The sequence below is a fragment of the Fringilla coelebs genome, assembly GCF_963513975.1.
Source record: "Fringilla coelebs genome assembly, chromosome: 1".
Taxonomy (NCBI): Eukaryota; Metazoa; Chordata; class Aves; order Passeriformes; family Fringillidae; genus Fringilla; species Fringilla coelebs.
In genome coordinates this window covers 71598416-71610702 of record NC_140028.1, presented here as the reverse complement: position 1 = coordinate 71610702, position 12287 = coordinate 71598416, and the positions used below count along the sequence as shown (strand labels likewise).

Sequence of the window (12287 nt, the reverse complement as noted above, 5' to 3'; positions counted from 1 at the left end):
GAAATTTCTTTTAGTTAGTGTTCATTTGTTCGTTTTAAAAAGTTTTTTTAATTATTAGAATTTGCTTGTTTGTTCACTTGGGGGCTTTGTTGGATTGCTTTTTCTTTTTTTTTTTTTTTTTTTTTTTTTAGTTTTCCCTTAAGTTGTTTTGGGTTTGTTTTTTTTTTTTTTTGTGTCAGCAATTCTATAAGATTCTTTATTATTACAATCATGCAAAAGACAGATAACTTGAAATCTATATGCTTGGATCCCATCATGTTCTTGAAACCATCTGGAGTCCTTCGAGGGCAAAAGATCAGGGTATGAGAACGGACACAAGGCTCCAGAACTTTAGAATATAAAATAATCTAGAATGTTAGCAACAGAAGAAGGAAGACACTTGATTTTTTAAAAACAGCATAGTAAGAAAATTTTTTTAAAATCTCAAGGTTTTTTTATAAATTAAGTTAGAAAACACTACACAATAATTAACAATGCTAGATTGGCCTAAGTATCCTAAGTAGACTTCCAAAACCAGTTTAGAGTGAGAAGACACATTGCATACTGAGATAGCTATCAATTTTAAGAGGTAGATGACAATATTAATCTATTAGCAGTACAACTTTTATGTAAATATCATTAGATATTGTCTGTACAGTGTCCCTATATTTCTAAGGGTGAAAAGAGAAGGAAAAACACTGCCTCTCATCTAAAAGCAACTGTATTCATCTAATTCCTTGGTCTACATCACCAGCTCTTCTGGAAATTTAGCTGGGGAGAGTTTAAAGGATTAGTAAGGCAAGGAAAAAAAATAAAATCAACCCTGTTTGTGTATGTAGGCAGAACACAGTATCCAGACTGCAGTGAGGGTGGCTGAGCTCACAGCACAATCCTCAGGACAGCTTGGCTACATTGAGTGGAAACAGCAGAAGCCCTCACAGGCAGAAAAAGAAGCATCAGAACTCATGCACAGTACTTCCCATGATGCCAATTCAGACTCATTGCCTAATGTATTTATAGAGGTGCTTCACTGCTGGAAAACCATTTCTGTTCCTATTCACCCTGTCCATCAGATTTCTGCATTACCATTAAGAGGAAAAGCAGTAAGTAATAGCAGCACTGATGGAAAGGCCTTGTCACAGTGATGATCCGAGTGTGTTGCTAACCTGCCAGCATCTGTAAAATGTTGGCTGTTACTAAAAGCACCCATCTCAAAGTGTTAAAAGCACAGCTCAGTACAAAAATGGGATGACAATTTTTCTGTCCTTTGGATAGTCTTCAAATTTCTCAAGGTACCATCTGAAAAACAAAGAAAAATCTGATGACCATTGAGTCTTCAAAACACTGCTGAGGAAATAAAATAATTGTACAATGTGTATAATTTAATCCATACATGTTTTTGTCTACCAAAAAAAAAAAAAGCCTTTATAACCTACTCTGGATATAAAAATGGCATTTACTGCACTCATCCTAATGACATCCAATCACCAAATATAACAAAACTAAGTTACAGCTGCCAGCAATGGGAAATCAAACCAACAGATATGGCGAGATATGTCAAGGAAGGAATAACCCTTTCTTTCAAAATGTATGGTGCAACACATACTGAGTATTTACACATTTTAAAATTAGAGGGAGAAAAAAATCAAAAACCTGTCATTGCATAATGACTTCACATGGAAGCAAGGGATATTTCACACACTGGAATGAGAGTCCCATTCTGCATAGACGCTTCTTTGGCTGCAGTTAGAATTTGGGTACTCAAACTGAACGCAACAAACATTGCACTTGCCTTATTGCTAACACACCTCAAAGACTATCACTATTTTCAAATCCAGACAATTAAAAAATGCAGAGCACTATCAGATATTATTTGTGTTTTCACCTTTCATAACAAGCATGTTTACTCCCATTTTTGAACATTTATTCTGCTTCTCTGAAATAAAAAAACTAAGTTCACCTGGGATCCTCGAAAGTGCAGATATTCATAATATCAATAGCTAACTAACTGCAAAATCAAAGCTGGAATAAACAGAACAAAACATGCAATGCATGACAGGTGCAACCTGTATCTAGGGAATACAATTATTACCCTATTCACCAATTTCAGTCATTTATTCTAAGTTTTTTTAAATAAACAAACTACACTAACATGTTTCTTCACTTACATGGAATTGCTATTTTTAGTTGCTTGTGTATTTTTTCCTGTGCCCCTATTCCATTTTCATGCATTTTTCCTTTAATGTAAAAAACTTCCTTCAACAACATTTAGCTTTTCTTGATGTTCTGAAAGGGTGCCATCAAGGCTTAAGATTGATGGAAACCAACCATGGAATTGAGCTTGAAGAAGGTAATATACAAGGAGAGGCAGGAGAACCTGTCCTTGCTTCATCTGGCAAGGAGAAGACACTCAGAACTCAATTGGATGAGCCCGGAGAAGCTGGTGTGGTTTGCCACACACCAGTTGACTGGACAACCTTCAAATGCTCCTCCCAACTCAAGACACTCTGCAACTCTGCTCACTAATAGCAGGTGATAAAACAGGAAGAGACAGTCAAAGGCAACAGGTTTGGAAGGCTCAGGTTGGACAGTGGAACAAATTTGTTTCACTGGGAGGGTATCACAGACCCGGAACATCCTACAACCAAGGGACAGGAAAACCTCTTTCTGGAGGGTTTTAGCACAACATTAGACATAGACATGGCTGCCCTCATAGATGGTCAGTATTTTTTTTTCCCAACTCATTTCCCCCCTAAATTCGTGTTTATTTTCTCTTATGCCACTAAGTTTCAACATGAGAACCAAAGCAGGAAGCTGAAAATAACCGAAACAAAATTAACATGTTCAAATTCTTTTAAGCATGCTATTCCTTAATGAGAATCCTTTCAGGAAACAAGTCTCCCCAAACTATGGTCCTTCTTGTTAGCAGGAAAGCCACACTATAAATACAGTACACGAAGAGCTGGATTGTTTAGAGCAGTGACTTCATTAAATGTCATCTATCAGAACTATAACGTCCATAGAATTGATTATAGACAATATGATACAGACATGACTATAAAGTGTGCCTGTTAAAGACAGCTTGGGTGATTTTCAAAAATTTGTATATTAGGGAAACAAGTCTGAGAAGGGAAAGTATAGTATTTGATTAAGACAATATTGCCAAACTTGCCTATAATCTTTACAGATCCAAGATGAACTATCTTCATTTAAACATTATTTCGACCGCCCTGTTGTACTCTGTTTATGCTCTGTACTATCCTGCTGAAATTCAGCAGTACTTTATCTTCTCAGAGTATTCTCTGTCATATTCTGCCCTACAGCAACAGTCTCTTTCACAAGACTCGCTCTGCAACATCTCTGTAGGATGAGGCATAATTTGTGAAATGGAAATGCAGTGTGGTACAGAGACAACAGAACTGACAAGGCAGGAACACTTACTTGTGGTGTTGTCTTGCCCTTGAACCCAGGATGAAGAGACTACATAATGCAAATGCAAAGCTTTCAATGGTGCAGCAGGCAAGAGCAAACCCAAACCATTCCAGGATCTCTCCAAAAAAGTTGGCTCCGCTGACATACTCAAACATTCCTCCTGAAAGCAGGACAGAGTTAGCTCAAAATACCTTAGTCAGGATGTTCAATGTTACCTTTTCGGTACACCAAGAAGAAGCTATATCACCAATGTCTCAATTTATTCCTTAAAGGCAGTGGAATCAGCATTTTTCAGTTCAAGCTCAAGGAACACTTGAAGGAACACTTCAGACCTCATTCTAAGACAGACCTTTTATAGCTCCACTTTTCCTCTTTAAATAAAGAAAAGCAGATTTACTAGCAGCAGAAGCAAGTACATGTCTTTGTGAATAATTACTTAATGACAAGTTCTTTGACCATACCCTAAAACTTTTTTAAAATATGTAGAAGTATAAGACATACTCCCCTTGAGTCCAAGAAAATACTCATAGGGTTACTTAGCCTACAATTTCATTTCTTAAAGTACTTGAGAAAATAAGTCAATTATGAATAATATCATTATTATGAAGTAAAGTTCCAAATTTATTCTCTAGCTTACCAAGTTACTGCACTTTTGTTCCCATTCCTCATCAGATCTGCTGTTCCAGCCTCTACACTCAGTGAAAATTTGGCAGTCTTTGTTAAATCAATTGTATAGACAATTGTGCATAAACAATTGGTACTCAGCTGCTGGGAATTTTATAAATCAAGAATTTCACCCTAATTCCAAAGTCTGTGTACAAATGGATAACATCTCAGTATGTGCTTTACCAGTGGGACTAAACAAACAAGTATTTGGCAAATGTAATAAAGGACATGTTTTGACCTTGCTCTAACTACGCTGCTTTTGTGACCAAAGAAAAGTGAAATTCTAGCAGTTAAACTGGATAGGCAACATCAAAAAGATCACCTACTCCTGATCTTACAGCAAATACCATATTTCCTTCAGAAATTTCCTTCAGAACCTTTTTGTACACTGAACACAGTATAGTATGTTCATATTAGTTTTTCACATGAGCACTTCAATTCACATCTATTAAAATTATCATTATTTTCACCTTCTTGGTGAAAAATAACAGTCTCCCTTATATATCTTAGTTCTTACAGTTTTATTAAAAAAAAAAAAACAAACAAGAAAAAGCAACAACTAAGAAAAAAAATGTAGTGAGATAACAGAATTCAGAAATATTATCTTTCTGCTCTCAGTGAGTGTAATGTACCCAGAAGAGTACCTCTTTCCAAAACTTCAATATAAGCTCCATAAGAAAGCCTGTCATATTCTCTATTTTCCCATGAAGGCCAGAATTTACTATGTCAAATTCATTTGGATTTCTGTCCTCCTTTCCTGTGTCTCCCTTTTCAAAATTGTTGCTGTTCTCCAATTATTTTAGGTACCTCCCTCTTATATCTGACATGAGATGGGTCACATGCTGAGTACTTTCTTCATTCCCCTGCTGTCCCCACACTGAGTGAATAATTTAGGGCTTTCTTCTCCACCCACCTGCTGATTCTCTGAAAAGTTGGGCAATGCTGTCACACTTTTACCCCTTTTTAAAAATATAGCAAATGGCCAAGAAACCCAAAGATTTGCACAAGCCGAGTGATATAATAAAACAGATTCCTTTCAATATTTGGCTTCCATGGAAAAAAAATATAAAATCACTTCCTGTGGTAGAAAACAAAATGCTATTTCCAGTTGCCTCTTATATCATAAATTACTACCTCCCCTAAAATACACCAAGCTTTAGAAGGCCATTTTCACAGAGAATCATTTTAGATTGGAAGGGATCTCTTGAAATAATCTTGTTCAACCACCACTGTTGAAGCAGGATCAGGTTGTCCAGGACTATGCCCAGTCTAGAGTCTCCCTCCAATCTCTCTGACCAACCTGCTCCACATCTGTGTGTTTGACCATCCTCCCAACCAAAAAAAAAGAAAACAAAAAAACCCTCAGAAATAATTTTATGTGCTTGAATTTTGCATCCACTGCCTCTGGTCCTGTCACTAGGCACCACTAAGGAGAGCCTGGTTCTCTCTTCTTCATAATATATAAACTTTGGTAAGATCTCCCTGAGCCTTCTCTTCTCCAGTCTGAAGAGTCCAAGCTTTCTCCACTTCTTATATGATACTTCTTTTTGTTGTATTAATTTCTGTACCATTTTACTTACCTCTCGGTATCTTATAACCAGTTTCCCCTGGTTTTCTCAGATTTCTGAGAATATGATCAGAATGAATATTGATGGCCATGCCAATCAGCCATCCTAAAAAACCTGAAGAGAAATATTGAAAATACTGTATTTAGTGCACTGTTTGTTCAGAAAACAAACTACAGTCCGACAGCACATTAGGCATATTGTCTCAAAGCAGTAGTAATGTAAGCAGTATAAATAGCTCTGGTGACATCCTGCACAGTCCCAGTCCCACACTGTGCTCTTCAATCAGCAGAGCTCACAGTATCCACAGCTCCCTAGATGGGAAATAGCACTTTAAAAATGAAGTTTATTCTTATGTTGCTAGACTTATATAAATGCATGTATGTGCATATATGCAGATGTAACGTGTATGTTTCTCTAAATTCAACATAGAAAAACAAATACGCTAAAATTTTACACACTGAAAGAAACAGTCATTTTTTATCTTCCCAGAGGGACACACATTTGCCTCACTCTCCTTTGACTATTTTACTGATAGCATATCAGAATTTCCCCAATAGATTTCTGAGCAATAAAAGGAATACAACTGTGAAGGAATTAATGTACCATTTACTCATGCCATTCGGCAAAATGGTTTAGCCATTTATTACAGCCTTTCACAGAAACCAAGATTTTTGTCACATTCTGCATCTTTATGTTGCCATGAGGGTGGGATAAATCAAAAGGAATTTAGGATTGAAATTCATTATTTTTATCCTTTGGCAACATGCTACCTATGTTATCTTCTCTTGAAGGCAGCAGTCCCTCCAGAGAAGGAACAGATAAGATCTGTGTTTTGAGGTTGACCAGTGCCTCATCTCAGATTCTGTGATAAGGTTTTCCAACAAGACATAAACAGCTGGAGCATCTAGGTACTTATCAGTATTAGGAGAGATAACCCACATCCCTTGCCTACAAGATTATATCCAGATTTGGACAATGCATACACACTCCTCAGGTTTGATGTGCGAAGAGAGCAGAGATGACACGTGTGCTTAGTTGTCTGGTTGCCAGATAAAAAGCTGAGGTGCTGATGTTCTGTAACCAGCACCTTGTGAGTTACAGGTGCTGTTCTGCTTTCCAGAACTGCTACTAAAGAAGTGTTTTGATGCACAAATGAGTTAGCCATCAACATCTGAAGGAAGTAGTTGAATAGAGACTTAAAGGAGTAAGAAAAGACATGGCATACTGCAAAGGGTTTGAAGAAGCTAAAGCAAGCAAAGGAAGAAAGAAGTTTTCCAACTAAAAGTGCCGACAGATTAGGAAAGGACACAAAGGTGAGGCACAAAGGCGTTGGTGTCCTGTTTGTAGCAGTCACCATTTCAAGGTATCACCAGCTCTCCTGGTAAATTCACAAGCTCTTTACTGGCATACAGATGTAAGGTTCATGCTGAAAGATTATGACGTTGTTCTTGGTTTGCAAGCTCATGGTTCTGCATTTGAAGTAGAACATTCCTGTTTCTCTGAAAACACAAAAGTTCACTCTGAACTAAACCAACACAGTCTAGAGAAACTATGAGGAAATCACATCAAAACCATATCCCTGCTCCAAAGAAATTGCTGCTATAGATATAAGTTATTGTGTTCCCCCAAACAGACAAACTATATAAAAAGGTTCTATAGTCAGAGAACACATCACTTGTTTGAAACTTCTCACCACAATAGTTAATCAGCCTGACTTTCCCAAATTTCTATTTTCACTGGAAATTTATCTCATTTCAGCTTCCAGATATTGAACCTTGTTTGGCTGCTATTTGTAGACACTCTCTCATTTTTCTTCCACTTATAACTTCATACAGCTTAAGAAATATTTTAACTACCAGGACATAAGCTTTCTTGCTATGTTTATTTTCTAATATTCTAGTAATCTTTTTTTATAATTTTAAACAGAAGCTTAAAGACACTGTCAGATATTTTTGAAGTACTAGAACAAAATAGTCCAGTTGTTCAGAGAGTACCCAGTGTATGATATTTCACTTTGGCATTTGCTTTGATCAAAGCCATAAGCATAAACTGCAGGTATTTGAAGGTACCCAGTTGGGATGAATGCCAAATAGCAATTATAAATTGCTAAGATCCAATTATGTTGGTATGAACTACAAAACAAAAAAATACCAAAAGATATTGTAATTACAGGAATAAAAGAAAGGAAAAATAAAGTCTTCAGTTTAGCTGTTTAATGGGCATGTCAAATTTTATCTCAAGATTTGTTGGAATTACAATCTTAAAAAAATCAGCAGTGGTCACACTATTGAAGTGGCTGATATGTATATGAGGAATCTTGACTTTCTTAGTTTTCAGGAGAACTTTTTAAAGCACTATATTGACTAACAATAGTCACCAGAGCAACACTTCGCTTCTAGTACCACTTAGTGGTACTAGAAATATACATAAGTGTATATTTCAAACTGGTATTATCTGGAAAAAAAGCAAACAAACAAAAGCACAAATACAAACCAAGCTAATTCATGCAAAGTATTCAAAATTGAAGGCAGATTGTCATTTATACAATTGCGTCTTTCAGAAATCCTTGAAGCTTAAAAGAAAAAAAAAAACCAAAAGAACCCAAGGAAACTTGAGCAACAAGTCTTATTAACTTGGTTTTTTAAAGGTATTTGAGTAAGGAGGAACGGATTTATGGCTCCTTAATCATGATTCAGTCACAGCACTGTATTGAGATATCTTTCGACTAAGGTACTGAAAACAAAGCCTGCCCGGCTTCAGTCTTCAAAAATTTTGATCAACAATCTTTTAATCTTTTTTGCTGGATTCTGATTTAAGGAAAGTGGAAATTTTAAATGACCAAGAAAAATTCAAATATATTCTAGTACCCTCTGAAGTAATTCCCTTCTACTTCAATTTCTCTATTTTTTGCGCACAAACAGAACTGCCTCCTAATCTTGGCAAGAGAATCTACTTATATTGAAATTTCTTCAATCTTATATTCATGACAGCATTCAGCACAGTTGTCCTCTATTGTCATCCAAAATAGCACTGGAATAAAGATAAAAAATATCTTTTTTTTGTTGTTGTTGTAAAAGACTCGAGAAATAAGGGAGAAACACTAACTTGCTCTGGCTACAGAATAACAAAAAGGGTACTGACTCAGATCAAGGATCTACACAGTCCACTACTCTGCCTTTGACTGATGAGGCAAAATATTCTGGTTTATCTTCAGATGAAAATGATCTTTCCGTAAAGATTTCATTAGGAAATTATACTATCATTTTGACAGTAGGCAAAAGTAGATGTCTAGGAAACAAAAAAAATGAGTAAATAAAATACTTTGTCGCGAAATACCTTAGTCTTTTAATCATATCCCTGGCTTCAAGTATAAATATAACCTCACTTCCCAATTGGGAGTGAATGATCAACCCCTCCACCCCTTCCTTGTGTGGCCAGTTTTGTCATTTGACAACGCCACCCCCCAATTACAAGGGCAGCTGGATTGGTGCCTGTGTGTGTGTAAAGTGTAGATATCCTGACGCCAAGGACTTGTACCATTTGCCACGGCATGTCAGAGTTAGCAGCTACCCTTGCTAGATTTTTTACTCCAAGAATTTGTTACTTTAGTTTAATCTACATGTTAGACAGAAAAGCTTTGCTTCTTCTAAACATGCATGCTGTTGGTTCCACGTAGGGCTTCAAGCTTCTATGAGAAAAAAAAAATATATTACCTGGACTTACTTGGCTGTTAGACACTAAAGATGACAATCAGGTCATCTAGCACTGCAGAAAGAAGTCAGTTCACAGGTTAAAAAAGGTTAAAAGGCCTCCAGCTACACCAATGAGAAAATTATCAGAAGACTTATAAAATGAAGATACTATAAAACCACAATGAAAAATGAAGAGCTATGAAGGCAGAAGAAAATTACACCTGATGGTCTCATAACATGATTTAACTCACCTGTAATGAAATGCAAGTCACCCAGCCAGCCTGGAGGGTAAGTTGCATAGGTGGTTAAGCTTCGGCCCTGCAAGTACCCATTGAAAACACAGAACAGAAGCGCTAACACAAAAGTGAAAAACGGCGTTGGTTTTCCTTGACGGATCAGAAGAGGGAAGATGAGTGCCCTATAGCGAACAAACAAAAGAAAACTTATTGTATTAACCAAAAAAAAAAAAAAAGACAGTTTTGAAGCCCAAACCTTGTCCACACTACCCTACTTACAAATTCTCAGCACCAGTCCTTGGTATTTGTTTGAGTGGACAGTTGCACTTGCTTTAACATCTAAAACTTTCTTTTTTTTTTTGCCTAGTTGGAATTACAAGACCAGTCCTCTCTACCTTATGGCAGAAATTTTGAACTTTGCATCCAAAGCAATTACTTTGGTGAGAGGAATAAAGACAACTGATATTAAGCCCAGTCCATTTTTGTTCCTAAACTCTCAGTTGTATCATCAAGCTTTCTGAGATGAGCTAGGAAACGAGACCCCTTCACTAAATTCCTGCAGCATTTCCAGAAGGAAAGTCAATCCCCTTTAAATTAACTTAATTGACCTCAGTTTCCTCCCTGCCCTGTAAGCCAAAACATTAATTGCTTCACCTTGACAGTTTTGGTCTACTCTATGATGCCTCTAAAGATGTGACAAACCCACAATTGCCATCCCATTTGGGCAAGGAATCTTGATTGCTTTTCCTTGGGGGATTATGCAAGTAAACAAACTAGCTCCAAACAAGTAGAGCAGGTGAATACTCTGGTGCTCTTTCTTGTGGAACTAGCCAACTCCCAATTGTCTATTGATTTAATTATGATCCATAATGATACAGAAGCAGGATCACTGAAGCCTAAGCATTCTTCACGTGTTTTCAACCTACCCAAGGATGACTGCTTCAAAATAACCTTTCCAAAGGAAGTCCAACCCTAACAGCTTTCAAGAAAGAGCAATAAATTCATTATCAAATAAATTCATTATCACTGGATTATTTAAAGCATGCAATGCTACAAGAAACAGAACTAGATAACAGAGGTCTCTTGCAGTCTACATTCACCTACAGAAGAGTCCCTCGGCTTTGGCAATAGCAACAAGCAACTAAAAAAAAAAGAAGCTGCAGCACAGCTCACCTTTTTGTACAAGTTATTGCCTCACATTCCTACTTATTCCCAGACATCAAGGGAATAAGTAAAAACTTATTCCATGTAAAAACTAATATCTTTATGATTGAGAATAGAAAAAGGAGGAGCAAAGACACAATTGCAGGTTTTCAAAGACAGTCTCCAGGCCAACCATATGTCATATACCTCCCCACCACAAGGCTGTGGAACACACTGGGTGAAAAGCAAGAGCTTTCCTTAATAAGTACCACAAAATAACATATCAGCCACACAAGTGGCTTAAAATAAACCTGAAAAATCTAACCCTCCTGTCTTGGTGGCAAATTTACTTGTGGAGTATGACAAGTAGCTACTGTCCATAACTTGAAGGGAACAGCAAGATTGTACCTGGGCTCCAACTAAGCTGTCTTCTCCAAGTATTTTTACAAAATGCCTGAATACTGTTGACTACCTGGCAACATAGGGCACTCAGCCTTAGCTTTGCCAGTATTTTAATGAATCATTGAATATACAGAGCTGGAGGAAACACACAAGGCTCATCCAGTTCAACTCCTGCAACGAACGCTATGTTGAAAGACAACGTTGAACAATATAATTAGAAAATAGCTATTGTTTAGCAACATCAAGATTATATCAATACACGGTGCTGAACTTTCCTGGTTGTAACAGTGACCTTAAGACAGCCTACTCAATTCACTGCTGAAGCGGGAGTCACCAGGAGGCAGAGGAGCAGCAGCACAGGGATGGAGGGGCGCGCTCAGGGAGCGCCAAGCGCTCCTTTTGCACGCCGGAGCATCGCAGTGCACAGCGCGCACAGGGCAGCCGGCACCGCAACGCCACGGCTGTTCGCGCGGCTACCGTAACAACACAGGGCATATCGTAGTGTAGCAGAAGAGACGTCAGTGAACATTATACTAAGTAACAAACGCTAATTAACAGAACCTCAACCGCTTCGGTCGGGAAGCAGCAACCAGATATCTCTATGCCGATCCCTTCTCCTGCGCCCAGCCCGGCAGGGAGCCCCCGCCATCCGCCCCAGCCCCGCCGGTGCCCGCGGGCAGCGCCGCCCGCCCGACCCCGCACCTGTGCGCGTAGTGCAGGAGGAAGCAGCCCAGCAGGACGCGGTTGGGCCGGGCGGCCGCGACCGCCCCGCCGCAGGCGGCGAGCCCGAGCGGGACGAGGAGGGAGGGCAGCTCCTGCAGCACCCAGGCGAGGCGGGCGGGCAGCAGCCAGCCGAAGCGCCGCGAGGAGTACCGGCCGTAGGGCATGGGGATGAAGCGGAGCAGCAGGGCGGACACGGCGCCCATCGCCATCAGCCCGTAGGAGAAGAGCTCCAGCAGCCACCGCTCCTCGGGGCCCTCGGCCCGGCGCCACAGCGCGCAAACGCCGCCATCGCCGGCGAAGCCCATCGCGCTCCGCCGCCTCGGTTCATCTGGCACCGCCAGTGGCTGCCGGGGGCGTGTCCGCCGCCGCCGCCCCGCCCCCTCCCGCCCGTTGTGGGTGGGGCCGGGCCGGGCCGGGCCGGGCCGGGCCGCGGCGGGCGCTCGGGA

At 39.3% G+C, this 12287-nt stretch overlaps 1 protein-coding gene across 1 annotated transcript; it reads right to left on the bottom strand.

Moving 5' to 3' along the window:
- Window positions 1–902: 902 nt before the first annotated feature.
- On the bottom strand, window positions 903–12146 carry SRD5A1 (steroid 5 alpha-reductase 1; the record flags this gene model as incomplete). The annotated part of the gene is made up of 5 exons (XM_084211634.1): window positions 903–1278; window positions 3421–3571; window positions 5658–5759; window positions 9589–9755; window positions 11821–12146. The coding sequence occupies 5 exons, from the start codon at window positions 12144–12146 to the stop codon at window positions 1212–1214; spliced, it is 813 nt and encodes a 270-aa protein (XP_084067760.1). The 3' UTR covers window positions 903–1211.
- Between the last annotated feature and the right edge of the window lie 141 nt (window positions 12147–12287).